Raw genomic sequence first — 15270 nt, forward strand, 5'->3', positions numbered from 1 at the left:
TATGGCTGCACACTAAAATACAGTTAAAGCTGATCTGTAGATAACTGAGGTACTGGACTATTTGCTACGCAACAACTTGGGAGATATATTTTAAACAACAAAAAATATTTTATTGTGGGAAAAAACAGGATGTAAATCCGTATTTGGAAAAAAAAAAAAAAGAGCTACGGTTTGCTGTTCTTAATTACCAAAGAACTTGTTTTCAACTGACACATTTGCTGTTTATATCTTTCTATTGTAAATGTTTTAACTGATAACTTGGTGCCATGTTTCTTTTAGTCACTGGGCACCGTGCAGCCTTATGTTCCGTGTTTAAGCACACTGAAATATCCAACTGCTTCGTATATTTTGTCTTCCTAGAGGCCTGCCACTGTGCTGACTTGGCGTTAGATTGAAATGACTAACAATGCCTGAAGCTATATGTCTGGCAGTTCGTAGGTTAACAGAAGCCAGCCGGGCAGTTTGACTGCAGAACCAGTATTACTGCAAGGGTGTGAGAGGACGACGTTTTTTTTTGGGGGGGGGGGGAGGGTGTTGGGTTTTTTGGGTGTTGCCAGGGGGAGATGGGGAAACAAAGAAGCGGTAAATGGATCATGACTGCAAACTTTGCACTTGTTACTTGCTGGTTATTATCAAGATGAAATAGAACCTGCTAAAGTAATTTTAATCTGTAAAGTTTATTTTAATAACGGGAATGATGGAGGGATTTGTGTCTGGTGCTCATGAATTCCGAAGAAGGTTGTTCCATGTGTAGATACTGTAGATGCCTGTACAAGCGTTCTGGACATTTGTAAAGTAACACGGTAAAAAATGAGTGAAGTGAATGGCCTGCTGTATCTGTTCTTCTTTGTTTCCTAGCAAGTGAATGATTGCGATACCTGGGACCTTACTGAAAAGCTGCTGTTCTTTCTTTGATTGTTGTGTACAGTGAGCGGACTCTCGTATTTTACTATTTACTGTAAAGAACTGTAATTTATATACTGCCATACTGTATTTAATTGGTACAGACCTATTGTGTGTTAGAATACAGACTGTTTACTTGGGATTTAAAAAAAAAAAAAAAACCACCACAACCGTTTTGCTTGTATTTGGTACAACAACGAGATTTCATGGTCAAATAGTAAGCTGTTTCTAGCTGACGGTGCACAGATGCAAAGTACTTTGTAAAAATACTGAAGGAAAATACGATTGGAGTGGAAGACTGGATGGTATTCACCCGTTTTAGCACTGACTGGTTCATGCAGCGTGAAGAGGAGAAGAGCAGCCCCTGTGGATACACCTTCCCCCGCCGCTGCTTTCCCCGTCCTTCGCAGGAGGGGGAGCGGAGCTGGGGAGCTCCTGCCAGAGAGAATGGTGTTCTGTGGGTCAAGGGGAGACGGGTCAAGTTCCTGGAAGAGCGACAAGGCGGATTCATTGCTAAATATGTAAATGCCTCAGCTGCGTACAACACAGTTGGCAGCTGGGAGGGAAATGCGCTGGGGGGGGAGCACGAGCCAGGGGTGCGAAGTTCACTGTACTTGCCCTTGATGTAGCTTTTGGCTCCTCTGAGACAGCATTCTTGCCTGTTAATTGATTTTGGCGAAGTTAATATCTTCGCAGAACATTTCATAGTTCTGGTGTCCACCTAGAGTTGCTCTCGCTGCATTAATGATACTGCTGCTGGAAGAGATTACTATAATAGAAAAAAATGCTTTATGCAGAAGTATTTTATCAGGCACAAATGACTCTAGCACACTGCCAGGTACCTACACCCAACACCACAGTCTTCAAGTTAATTTTAGATGTCACTTTTTTCTAAAAACCATTATGCAGATTATACGCACGCATATGTCTGTGTATCCATGCGCATTTGCATAAATGTATTTGTCCGACGCCACCGCAAACAATTTTGAAACTGATGTGGCCATTTTCTTATGGCAAAGATTCAGTATTTACACCAGGTTAGCATCAGCTGAACTTAGGGTCTACAATCTAGACATGCTGGAGGAACCTAAACAAGCCAACCTAGTTTTGTGCTCTACACACTTTGCATAACCTGTGCCGTCTTGACTTCTGTTATTACTGAAAGACCTGTACTTTCGCAAACCTCACATGTTAACATGCCCTGCCCTGGGTTAATTTAAAGTCAGGAGCAAATTGTCTCATGAGCGTGATGAGGTAATGTGGAAATGCAAGCATTTTAGTTGATGTGCTCCTCAAATTCTGGTACCTAAACACAGAAGCAGGTTTTCCATTAGTAATGTTAGACTAGTAGTTTGCTGTGTTGAACTTTGTAATGGGTGGAATAACGTGGTGATGGTCCAACTGCAAATTGCTTTGTTTTTTTTAAATGTTACCTTAACCAGCATCTGAAATACGCCGCCTAATAAGCACGATGTACAATCCATACTAAAACCTCAATTTAAAAAAAAAAACAACCCCGGTCATAATACCGAATAACGTAGGGCAGAGCCAATCCCTCATTTGTCGGAGCTGCCAGAACAAACCTGTTGTCTCGGTGGTTTTCCCAGTCTAGATGGGATTTACATGATTTTGACCATCGGGATAGTTACGGTGTTGGAGGAGATGATGCTGGCCTTTATCTTCTTTTCTGAATTTATTGTGTGTTGTTTTTTCAAGTGTACATGCATTTATGGAGATTTGGCCAGAGTGCTTGGAGAACAGCCAGTAGAGTCCAGCAAGCAAAAGCCGAGCGTTTAATCAGTGCTGCTGGCGCTCTCGAATCTTCCCCCACAAAAGACTTCATGTTTGTAGCTGGAGGCAGAATATTATATGCTGTTATGATGTAAGTAGCAAGAAGCGCTGTGAAGCAGTGAAATGAAGAAAACCTGGGCTGCAAGGCCATGGGAGCAACATCTGGGTATTCTTCACACCCTGCCTTCCTGTCGCTCCCTGTGCCCGTACCCAGGGGCCGGGTCAGAGGTCGGAGCTGCTCCCTGGGCTGGTGAGAGGGTGGTGGACTTCGTTTTTTCACTGTGAGGGCGGTGAGACACTGGAACAGGTTGCCCAGGGAAGCTGTGGATGCCCCATCCCTGGAGGTGTTCAAGGCCAGGCTGGATGGGGCTCTGAGCAGCCTGGTCTAGTGGGAGGTGTCCCTGCCCATGGCAGGGGGTTGGAACTAGGTGATCTTTAAGGTCCCTTCCAACCCAAACCATTCTGTGATTCTATGACTTAAAAGAGCACTTCATGGAGCATGGTGGGACGTGCCTTTCAGCCTTTCCCAAGGCTGGGTGCGTGTTTTGGGGTCCTTGTAATCTGCTGAGCTGGTAATTTGCAGAATTCATGGGGGGGGGGGGGGGGAGTGAAATCTCAGCTTGACTGAAAAGGGTTGAAGAGATTGAAAGTTGCTGGGGAAGGGTGGAGAGGAAGAGGCCGGGATGAAAGCGGCTGCTGTCTTTTTTTCTGCGGAAAAACAAGCTAAAAAGAGCCTTCCTCGTTAAAAAGAAAAAAAAAAAAAAAAAAAGCGATCTGTCCCTGTTGCCTCAGCATCGCAGCCTTACGGGCGGGACCTTAACGGGGACAGGCGAGACAGGGGCGGAGCGGAGCCGAGCCGAGGGTCCGCCCCGCAAACCCCGGAGGCGGGACGTGGGGAGCCGCACGCCTCGGCCTCGGCGCGGCGGAGCCACCGGCTACCGGTAAATTGCCCCCGGCGGGACGCGAACCCGCGGCCTCCGGGGAACCGCGCCGGAGGACGGAGCCCCGCCGAGGGGGAGGCGGCGGCGGCCGCCGCCGCCTCCCCCTCGGCGGGGCTCCGTCCTCCGGCGCGGTTCCCCTTCGCCCTTCTGCAGGCGGGCGGCTGCACGTAGGCTGGGTGGCAGCTTCGAGATGTGTTTTGCAGCGCTGAGGTTGATTGGGGGGGGGGGAATTAAAGGTACAGGGGGGTAAGAAAAAAAAAAAATATATATTTATACCTGTTTTGTTTTTTTTTTCCTTTGTTTCTTCGCAGGTCGAGTGTTTCCGAGGGATGCCGATGAGTCTCCTGCGATTGACGGCGAGGAGGTTGGTTTCCCCAGCGTGTCTTCGGGCTGCGGCTTCGAGGAAACACAAGTTGTCCTTGGAAATGGCTCGTCCTAGTTCAAGTAAGGCATCTGTTAATTTGCTTTAGCGTCCTCCGCAGGTCTTTTTTTTTTTTTTAAGCTAGATGTGAAATTCCAGGAGGTTTCGTGTCGTAGGTGAGATCTATAGTTTAATTCAAAACATTTAGAAGAGCGTGGAGTTGATTTACTTTTTTTCCCCTAGCTGCTAAAATTTATCTTCTCTCTCTGTATTCTGTATATTTCCAAAAACCCTCGCGTAGTTGCAGTCAGCGTGATTGCCTGGTGGCGCATTTTTAGCACTTGTATTTAGTATTTAATGCTAGTTAATTGCATTTCCTTTTCATACTCCTAATGGGTAATAAAACTCACTCCTTATTTCTTTGTACAAGAATTACGGAGGGCCTCGAGCGTTTGCAACGATGCAGGAGCAGGGTTTTGGATAGCCCCAGGCGCCCTGTTCAGTCTAATAGCAAATATCTTCTTTTTTGTTTGTTTGGGGGGTTCTGCGGTTTGTGTTGTTTCTTTTGGTTTTTTTTTTTCAATTCGAGGATGTGCTTTAACTTGAAAACTGGGCACAGAACTTCACGGGTATGACGGCAAAACCCCGAACAGTTGGGTAGCCAGGGTGCACTTGCTTTTTCTGCTGCCTTGAGCATCAGCATTGGGCCTCTGTCGGAGCCTGGAGACTGGACTAGGGGGGCTTTTGGCCTCATCTTTACATGTTCCGGGGCTGTTGAGGTTTGGTTTGCAACAGCCGGTGTCAGAATCGTAGTGTTCTCTGCCTAGTTCTACGGCTCTTGTGCTATGGGTCTTGGGGCTTCTCCAGTGTGGGTCTTGGGGTTTCTCCAGCTACTGTCTCTCCTTATAAAAATTTACCTGCCTTTGGTTGGAAAAAAACACAACAAAACACAAACAAACAAACACCCAGTAAAATGCAAAGACTGGGGCTGTGATCAGCAGGTCAGATTTCACCTGGAGGCCAGTCAGTGGTGACGGTGTACTGTAAGAGTCAATAGAGGGGCCAAAATTGTTTCACACCTTCATTAATGGTCTGGATGATGGGGCAGAGTGTACCCTTGGCAAGTTTCTAGATGACACAAAGCTGGGAGGAATGGCTGATACGCCAGAGGGTCATGCTGCCAACCAGAGAGACCTTGACAGACTGGGGACGTGGGCTTATAGGAACTTCACGAAGTTCAGCAAATGGAAATGTCAAGTCCTGCCCCTGGGGAGGAATAGCCCCATGCACCGGGACAGGCCGGGACTGAACAGCAGGAAAGGCCCTGAGGGTCCTGGTGGACACCAGTTTGACCATGAGCCAGCCATGAGCCCTTGTGGCAAAGAAGGCTGGTGGTTGCCCTGGGCTGCACTCGGCAGAGCGTCTCCAGCAGATGGAGGGAGGTGATCCTTCCCCTCTGCTCAGCAGTGCTGAGACACACCTGGAATGCTGGGTCTGGTCTGAGCTCCCCATTACAAGAGAGATACGGACTTACTGGAGAGAGTCCAGCGAAGGGCCACAAAGATGATAAATGGCTTGGAGCATCTGACGTGTGAGGAGAGGCTGAAAGAGCCGGGGTTGCTCAGCCTGGAGGAGACCAGGCTCTGGGGCATCTTATCAATGGGTAAAAACACCTGATGGGAGGGAATGAAGACAAGGTGGACCCAAATTAAAGCACACGAGATTCCATCTGAACACAAGAAAAACCTTTTTACTGTGAGGATGGTCAAACACTAGAATGGGTTGTGCAGAGAGGCGTGGGAGAGTCTCCATCCTTGGAGATACTCAAAAGCCACCTGACTGGACACGGTCTTGGACAATCTGCTCCTGCTGACGCTGCTTGAGCAGGGGGTTTGGACTAGCCAATATCCAGACGTCCCTTCCCACCTCAGCCATTCTGTGATTCTAAAATATGTTGCTTTAAAATTAGTATCTGAGGTAAACTGGAAGAGAATTTTTTTTGTCTCTCTGTAGCTGACCTGTTCCTTTTTAATCTTGTTTTGACTCTTAGAAAAGCACGAAGGAAATCTCCTGTCTTTTTCCCAAGTTACTTTACCGTGCAGGGAAAAATGGAGGGAATATACATTCAAAAATAGAAAATACAACTGCAAACCTAAAAAATGGGCAAGATGCCTCTGGAGGAAATGCGTTTTCTCAAATTACCTTAATTTTGAAGGCGATACTTTGTAACAAAGCATAAATCTTTTTCATCTCTGCATCTTACCTTACAATTAGAAAGCAAACTGCTCCTGGGTGGTGGTGGCAACTGTTATCAAGGTAGCATCTGGTGTGGGGTTTTAGCTTAAGGCTCTGTCTTTCACATACTGAGTGTATTCATAGTTTAACACGTTACCCCACTGGGCTTGCTCATGTGTATTTTTGAGGATCTCCAGGAATTGCCCTTCAAATTCCAATATACGGAAACTCAGAAAAAAATTGGTATTCTGATACTGAAGTTATGGGAGGCGTATGTGGAAGCCCTAAGTCCGCCAGCACTGTCTGTCTGGCCTCTTATGTCAAAGCGTAAGTGTTTGAAGAGCTGTCCGGTTTTCCTCCCCACACGTAGATATGGCTGATTTTCGAGAAGTGTTTGCCAAGGCGAAGCATATAGCCATTATCACAGGAGCCGGTGTCAGTGCGGAGAGCGGAGTTCCCACCTTCAGAGGGGCTGGAGGCTTCTGGAGAAAGTGGCAAGCCCAGGTAGGCACACAGGTGGTGGCACATGTCTGCCCTTCTCTGTTCATCAGGTAGGTGAGCGTGAAGGGTCAGAAGAAGCCGGGAAGAAGCTTCCACCTTCGAGGGTGGAAGTGTGCCGGTGGTGGTTTGGTGGGGATGGAGCTCTCCCTGCAGCTCCCCCCGTCCCCTGGGGGGCTGCTTTGGGCGGCTGCAACTGCTTTTCTGTCTTTGGTTTACCAGTTTTTTGGGAAAAACAATGTTCTTGCAGACAGCTCTGCGTCTTTCTACCTCCTTGTTTTCTTGCTGCCTTGCAGCTTAGCTGCTTGCTCATCTTTTGACACCCTCACCGTTTTCCTACCTCATGGGGCCTTTAATGTTTTAAACTCATAAGAACCATTTACCAAAATAGCAAAGGACAGAACCGATGATAACAACTAGTTGTTTTCTTTTAATCTTGGTTTCTCCTAATAGTCTTTAAAAATATTTTAGGGTTTGTTGTTGTTTTTTTTTTTGTTTGGGGGCAGGGTTCCTCATGGTCCTCAGTTCTCCCACAAGCTCTGTCTCTCTCCGCGGCAAAATGTGCCAGTTGCATCGGTGCCTCCTGAGTCTGACCCTGCGTGGTGCTGCAGGTGCTTCCAGTAACCCTTACACCGCCACTAACTGTTACCCCAAACACTGCAATAACATTTGCCGTCTTTCTGTTTTTTAAAGACGGCATTCATGAAAGATTTGATGAAGTTAAAAAGGGGTCGGAGAGATGATTTTTTTCAAGATGGTTTGAATCTAAAGATGCGTTTTTTCTTTCAGTGACTATCAATTCAAATAAAGCATACGTGTGTATAAATGCCTTCTGCATCAGAAAGCTTCCATTCAGCGTTTTTACATCAGTAGAATTGTGCACTGAAGCATTAGACTGAGCTACTCCTCGTTTAAAAAAAAAAGACAAGGCAAAATTAAAGTTAGTGTGAAAAGTATAGCTTAGATTTTACCAGCACATAAAAGCCATGACATTAGACTTTGGTTTTGACAATGGCTGTAATTTGGCTCGTGTTACACTTAAGACAGAAAAGAAATTGCTAGTAAAGGAAATATATCCACGATGCTGAGTTTTATGGCTGCTGCAGAAAAGAGAGTTTTGAATGCCAAAGATCGTGTGCATTGAAATATCTCCTCTTCCTTTGTGCTGTACTAAACTCCTCACAGTTGGTAGGGCAGCACAGAATAAGGTCCGAGTGTACTACGTAAAACCATGTACCACGCCATCGATATCAGTTATTTCCTCATTTGATAAGATACTTGACTTGTCATCCTCGTAAGGGCTATTGAACTATATTCTCGTCAACTGCATCTGGTTATAAATAATCTGCTTTTGATTATCTTGTTGTGCTAGTAGCAGCGTAAATGAGAGTCAACTACCAGGATTCATCTGGGGAGGGGGTTTTCTTGCTCTTTCTTTGGCAGAATGAATTGTTATGTCTTTTCCAGGAGCTGGCTAGCCCGGGGGCTTTTGCGCGGAACCCTTCTCGTGTATGGGAATTTTACCATTATCGGCGGGAAGTGATGTTGAGTAAACATCCAAATCCTGCACACATTGCCATCGCAGAGTGCGAAAAGCGACTGAGCAAGCAAGGAAGGAGCGTTGTGGTCATTACTCAGAATATCGATGAACTACACAGAAAGGCAGGCACAAAGCACCTCTTAGAAATTCACGGTAAGAATCAACTTACCTGTCTGCTACAGGCCAGCAAACCTCGGGGGGGAGAAGAGAGAGCAGAATAAGTGCTGGGAGAAAAGAAATTTGTCTTTAAAATGATAATGACTTGCATGAAGTTATTTACAATATCACCCTGTTCTCTTTTGGAAGTTGTTTCAGATACCTTGTAGCCTCTCTTTATTTCTCATCTTTCTATTTTACTGGTTTCTGACAGTACGTAGGAGCTGGTTCTCCCTTCCCGCTTGCTCAGTTTTGCCTCAGGTCCACTTGAGTACATGTGGATAGTGACACTTGGCTGATTTCGCTTAGAAAAGGGGAAAAGAATCCATGAGGATTTCCACTGTGTGGTAGTGGTGGTACCACACCAGTATTGCCACCAGTAACGGGTGTATTGGCAAGGCTGGTCTTCCCAGCCCCGGTGCTTTCCCCCTGTCCTGTCCTGTTCTTCAAAGACCCACCTCTGCGGTCCTTGGCTACAGGAGGAACAAGGGGCTGGAAACGGATGAGATTCCCTTAACCTTTCTCTCCTGCAGCCAGTGGGACTCCCTCTCTCTTCCCTGTAGTTAGTGGCATTCCTTGTTCCTGTCCTCTCTCCCACAAAGTGCTGGAGGAGCACAACGCAGGTGCAGCCCATGGGGCGTCAGCGGGGCTTTTGGACCTGAGGAAGTCCAGGGGTGTGGAGAGGACGAGGGTGGGGAGGACCTTCTCCATCCCTTGAGGTGCCCCCACTCCTCCATTCTCCACTCTGCAGCCCCTGCCGCAGAGTGAAAAGTCTCCCAGGACAAAGTCCCATCCTGCTTCTCCAGCACGATGATGCTTTTTAACTTAAGTATCACAAAAGGTATAAATGGGATTTCCCATCGCTACTTTGTGATTTGGACACAGGAAACCTGCATGGATTTTTTTGCAGTTGTGGATCCTAGGGTAAAGCCTTGGGTATAGTTTAATTTTGATTATCCTTATTCTTTACAAAATAGAACCAATTTTAAACTCTTGGTAGTATTGTGCCTCTCTACAGCACATCAGTAACTCTACAGAAGTCTTGGGGTTGGGGAGTTTGCATAAAACAAAATAGCGTTAAACAGCATATCTATTTATTTTTAGAAAACATTTCTGGTTTAAGGGGAGAAATAATAAGCAGAAATCACCTCCGTCAGTGATACTTTAAATAATGATTTTCCTCTGAAACACTCTTACAAGGCTGTGCATTAGTCGTGTGGTGAGGTAGAACAAGGTGCTAAGTCACAGCTTAGAGAGACTGGTGCTGTTGGTCGCCGCCGCCTTTCAGCTGAAAGGGCTGTGTCTGTCTTTGCTGGGCCTGGTCTGTGCTTAACTATGGTGCTGGTCACCGTGGGATGCTGAACAGAAGGATGTGTACGCGCTGTGTATACAGCGTCTCGTTCATAACGCTGCCAGGTTCCAACACTTGGCTGTTAAGTTCATGCGGCGGGTTCCCCACAAGGTATCGTCTTCAAAGACAAATAAAGGCCATCCGGGATAAACACGAGCACTCATACGACATGAGCCATGCCTCACAGCAATCGCTCGATCCCTGATGTTTTCTCTTTGTGCGTTTCAGGTAGTTTATTTAAAACTCGATGCACCAACTGTGGAAACGTGGCTGCAAATTACAAGAGTCCGATATGCCCCGCATTGGCCGGGAAAGGGTAATACATCTGCCTTGTAAACTCTCTGTATTTTCTACTTTGTCTGCTGTTCAATAGCCAAGGAGCCATTTTAGGAGCGTACAGGAGTATCAGTAAACCACCCCATTTTCCTTTAGTAGTATCAACGCTTAAATTTTACACAGCTGTTTTGAGACGCAAATATACTGTTTAGTAACATCAGGGAGACATAAGTCTGTGAATGGGTAACTGTTAATCTCTCAGTTAGCACAACATTATATTTGTTTTACTTAGAACAATTTCAGATGCTTGGAAACTCTCATATGGGGCATCAACTAATTGTACTCTTTGAGAATGTGTGCTTACTCCCATCCTCTTCACCTCCCAGGTTTTTTATTAAATCGGATGCTTATTCCTTAAATTGGACTGTGATCACTTGATACATGGATTGTCCTCTTCTGCATCTCTTGAGCCCCTTTTGTCTTTCAACTCATCAATAACAGTGTTATGATTATGGGTCTCAAAACACAGATGTGTGAAACAATCAGGAGGGAAGCATCAGTTCCCAGGATTTCTGCAACTTCAAAAAGCTGCAGAAGAATCCTTCGGTCTCCTTTTTCTATTCATCCTCTTCTTTTCACCATTAAAAATAAGGTGCAGGGGACAGGCATACGCTCATAGATTTTTAGGGTTTTTTTCCCTTTGCATTTCACCAGATCTTTAGATAGCTCCGTAAATACTTGTTGTGCCTTTGACAGACTTTGCCCAGCTTATTACAGCTGCTCAGCTCTGGGATAATTCTGGACAAATGCCTGCCTGCCCTGTGTGTGGTATTTTAGGGTTGTAGTAGGTGTTGAAGTAGGCTGAAGTCACAAAGATTCCTTGATTGGAGAGTGTGCTTCAGAGTTTTTATTAACATATAAAGTGTACTTTATACGACTGAATATGTATTTCAATTTTGTAACTTCAGGGCTCCGGATCCTGAAACAGAAGACGCCGCAATTCCAGTTGAAGACCTTCCTCAGTATGTATGGACCGCTTTGTTTTTTGCTGTTACCTCTTCATGCTTTGTGCATCTCGAAGGCTTATATTACTGCTCACATAGTTTTGGAAGGACACCGAGACATTCTACAGGAGAAAAAGAGGGGAGGACTTCAGCCCAGAGAAATGAATTAAAGTTACAGGAGACAGCAGACAACAGGAAGTTGTCTAAACTAGAAGTTTACCATGATGCTAAAGGGATTGCATGTTTGTGTACTTGAGCAGCAAGCTTTAACATGCCTAAACTCAGGGGTTTTGTAGGAAGTGTAGTAGGAGAAATGCAGTAAGAAACTCAGTCAGCCTGGAACACCGTGCTGGGGTACAGCCACTGCACAGTCCCTTGCAGGCATTAAATGTGCCATGCTGCTTTTCTTATAATGGCTGAAGCTTCGCCTTAGCTAGTTGCAGATGCAAGAAACCACCCTATTTTTCATCTGGTTCCTAAGGAAAAAAGGTGAACGTGATGCTTTTGTCTTACAGTTGACATTCTCCTTAAAAACCTGTTGGCCAGTTTATTAAAGCTGATGGAGGCCGAAGTCTGTAGCACATGCTATGTTTTAAGTTTCATGCATTTCAGGAGCTGACTAAGGGGGAGACGCAATTAAGTATCTGAGCTGAGCAAACTGTTCAGCAACCCGTTCTGTGTGATGAGGCAGCATGTGTGTACTTCCAACACACGCATGTAGCACGGCTTCAGCTGCCTTCAGTCCAGCACGTGGTAGAGGAGGGTGTGGGGAGGGCTGTGAAGGAGAAGGGAGAAGAAGTGAGGGCTGGTGAGACATGCCCAAATGAGAATGAAAACTGCTTTGCCATTTTGCAGCTTGAAACATCCCCGTCAGCAGCGTAATGCGTGACGTTGTGATTTTTAAATAGGTGCGAGGAGGACGGCTGCAATGGGCTCCTGCGTCCCCATGTTGTGTGGTTTGGTGAAACCCTGGATCCTGACATTCTCACAGCAGTTGAGAAGGAGCTTGAGATATGCGACCTCTGCTTGGTGGTGAGTGCCGCTTCCCTTACCTCTTAACCGTCAGGGAAGCCACGCGAAGGGCACTGCAGCCTCTGGGTAAAGGAGATGCGTCCGCACTTCCCCAGGGGAGCCAAAAGCCCCTGGGGGACTCTCTAGTGTTAAGCGTAAAATATTAAAAGGCCACAAGGTTTGAAAATGTAGATAGACTACTCAGCAGCTAACAGGTTCAGCACGTGTGCATCTTGCTCAGCTGGCATCTGCAGTCTGCCTCTAGCGTACACAGGAGTTAGAGGTTCAAGTATTAAAGGTTAGCTAATACTGTTTAGCTGTTGAATTTCTCAAACAGTGAAAAATATAATTATTTTGATGCTCAGTTTAAAAAAAGGTGACACAATGTTGTAGGAAGGCAGCTGGCAGTTATCACGTGCTACTTTTTTTGTGAGGTTGTTTACATGCCACGTACATTCCAGATCGCTGACCAAAACACTTGCTCAGAATATTGTGTACCCTTCACAGAACAATCTTGAGTAACAGAAGGAACATCTTGTTTTGTTTTCCTGCAGGCAAAGGCGGCCATTTTGTCTTTCTGGGATTTTTTTTTTTTTTAAATCTATAGTTATAATGCACAAACAGGCTTTGAGTTGCATCAGAGAAACAATTCCTGATTCTTACGCTATGTTAAATACCTACATGTGCAGTGACACTAAATAACAGATATCGATTTGGTTTCATTTGAGTAGGGATCTTCCATGCTTTAGTGGTTTTCTGCCTCCTGTGTTCTGAGAAGGGTCCTTACCTTGTGGGTTGGATTGGTTCTGTCTGTTTAACTAGTGGCCTGCTACACTCATGATTTTTTGCCCTGTCTCTGCAGGTGGGGACCTCCTCCGTGGTGTATCCTGCCGCTATGTTTGCCCCTCAGGTGTCTGCCAGAGGAGTGCCAGTTGCAGAGTTTAACATGGAAGCCACTCCTGCTACAGACAGATTCAGGTAAAGCTCTGACGTTTTTAAACTAGTAAACTTTAGTCCCCTCTGTCTTCACCGTCTTTTGCATTGAACTGCTAAAATGGTTAGAAAAATTTTAAACAGACACGATCTAGTTTTTCCCCCAATGCTTAAGAAATATTATTTTTTTCTAGTAAGAAAAGATGATTGTGCTAGTAAGATTGCCGGCAATGGGCATTTGGGGCATTTGCAGCCCGGGCGGCCAACTGCATCCTGGGCTGTATCAAAAGGAGCGTGGCCAGCACAGCAGGGGAGGTGATTCTCCCCCTCTATTCTGCTCTGAGACCCCAGCTGGAGTATTGCATCCAGCTCTGGAGCCCCCAACACAAGGACATGCACCTGTTGGAGCGGGTCCAGAGGAGGGCCACAAAGATGATCAAAGGGCTGGAGCACCTCCCGTATAAGGCCAGGCTGAGGGAGCTGGGGTTGTTCAGCCTGGAGGAGGCTCCAGGGAGACCTTACAGCAGCTGCCAGTATCTGAAGGGGGCCTACAGGAAAGCTGGAGAGGGACTTTTCACAGAACCACAGAATCATAGGGTTGGAAGGGACCTCTGGAGATCACCTAGTCCAACCCCCCTGCCAGAGCAGGGTCACCTAGAGCAGGTTGCACAGGAACGCGTCCAGGCAGGTTTTGAATGTCTCCAGAGACGGAGACTCCACCACCTCTCTGGGCAGCCTGTTCCAGTGCTCTGCCACCCTCAAAGTAAAGAGGTTCCTCCTCGTGTTTAGGTGGAACTTCCTATGTCCAAGTTTGTGCCCGTTACCTCTTGTCCTGTCCCCGGGCACCACTGAAAAGAGCCTGGCCCCATCCTCCTGACACCCACCCTTTAAGTATTTGTAAGTGTTGATAAGATCCCCCCTCAGTCATCTTTTTGCCAGACTGAAGAGAACCAAATCCTTCAGCCTTTCTTCATAAGAGAGATGCTCCAGTCCCCTAATCTTCTGGGTAGCTCTCTGCTGCACCCTCTCCAGCGGTTCCCTGTCCTTCTTCAACCGGGGAGCCCAGAACTGGACACAGCACTCCAGGTGCGGCCTCACCAAAGCAGAGTAGAGGGGGAGGATGACCTCCCTCGACCTGCTGGCCACACTCTTCTTGATGCACCCCAGGATGCCATTGGCCTTCTTGGCCACAAAGACACATTGCTGGCTCATGCTCGTCCTGTTGTCCACCAGGACTCCCAGGTCTCTTTCCACTGAGCTGCTCTCCAGCAGGTCAGCCCCCAACCTGTACTGGTACATGGGGTTATTCCTCCCCAGGTGCAGCACCCTCCACTTGCCCTTGTTGAATTTCATAAGGTTCCTCTCTGCCCAGCTCTCCAGCCTGTCCAGGTCTCTCTGTATGGTGGCACAGCATTCTGGTGTGTCAGCCACCCCCCCCAGCTTTGCGCCATCGGCAAACTTGCTGAGGGTGCACTCTATCCCTTCATCCAGGTTCCTTTTTACATCCAGGGGTCCTTTTTACAAGGGCATGTAGTGATAGGATTAGGGGTAACAGTTTTAAACTAAAAGGAGGTAGATTTCGATTAGATATTCGTAAGAAATTCTTTACTGTGAGGGCGGTGAGGCACTGGAACAGGTTGCCCAAAGAAGCTGTGGATGCTCCATCCCTGGAATTGTTCAAGTTTGTGCCAGGCTGGATGGGGCTTTGAGCAGCCTGGTCTAGTGGGAGGTGGATTGGAACTAGGTAATCTTTAAGATCTCTTCCAACCCAAACCATTCCATGATTTCTTGGTGAAATTAACTTACACTGAAAACACAACTATGAAGCTGAAGCCTGACCCTAGGTCCTACAAGGCCAAAGCGCCCTCCCTCAGCAGCAGGACTAACCTGCCTGCCCAATGCACTCGGGCACTGCCAGAAAAAAAAACAAAACAAAAAAAACCAAAAAAAAACAAAACCCGGCTGCTGCTTCTTTCCTTACAGGTTCCACTTCCCGGGCCCCTGCGGGACCACCCTGCCGCCGGCGCTGGCCCGACACGAAACGGAGATCATCTCCTGAGCACCTCGGAGCGACCGGCGGGGCAAAGGCCGGGCCCGGCGGGACCCAGCGCGGCGGGGGCGCGGGCGTGTGGGTGGAGGGAGGCGGCGGGGCGGCCGGGCTGTCCCCTCTCCTGCTCCCCACGGCAATAAACGGGCGGCGGGGCCCGGGGCGGCCAGTTCAGGCCCCGCCGCCGACACCTCTGGTGGCCGCCGCTCTCTGGGCCTTGTCT

General features: G+C 47.1%; 1 protein-coding gene across 2 annotated transcripts; it reads left to right on the top strand.

Annotated features, from left to right (window-relative positions):
* The first annotated feature begins 3481 nt into the window (after window positions 1-3481).
* SIRT5 (sirtuin 5) lies at window positions 3482-15254 on the top strand. 2 transcript variants are annotated; one of them, XM_074575848.1, is made up of 9 exons: window positions 3482-3635; window positions 3947-4079; window positions 6602-6735; window positions 8197-8422; window positions 10005-10092; window positions 11021-11074; window positions 11965-12088; window positions 12930-13045; window positions 14984-15254. In XM_074575848.1, exons 2-9 carry the CDS (start codon window positions 3965-3967, stop codon window positions 15057-15059), a joined length of 933 nt encoding a protein of 310 aa, XP_074431949.1. In that variant the 5' UTR covers window positions 3482-3635; window positions 3947-3964; the 3' UTR covers window positions 15060-15254. The 2 variants fall into 2 exon arrangements, with proteins under 2 accessions (XP_074431949.1, XP_074431948.1); XM_074575847.1 differs by lacking the exon at window positions 3482-3635 and adding an exon at window positions 3740-3845 and having other exon boundaries at window positions 14984-15248.
* Window positions 15255-15270: the final 16 nt, after the last annotated feature.

This window comes from Larus michahellis, chromosome 2 (genome assembly GCF_964199755.1).
Source record: "Larus michahellis chromosome 2, bLarMic1.1, whole genome shotgun sequence".
Classification (NCBI taxonomy): Eukaryota; Metazoa; Chordata; class Aves; order Charadriiformes; family Laridae; genus Larus; species Larus michahellis.

Coding starts and splice junctions, on each gene's coding strand:
- SIRT5 (XM_074575848.1), top strand. CDS start 3,965: ATGCCGATGAGTCTCCTGCGATTGACGGCGAGGAGGTTGGTTTCCCCA. Junction 10,093..11,020: donor CCCGCATTGGCCGGGAAAGG/GTAATACATCTG, acceptor TTGTAACTTCAG/GGCTCCGGATCCTGAAACAG. Junction 13,046..14,983: donor CCTGCTACAGACAGATTCAG/GTAAAGCTCTGA, acceptor CTTTCCTTACAG/GTTCCACTTCCCGGGCCCCT.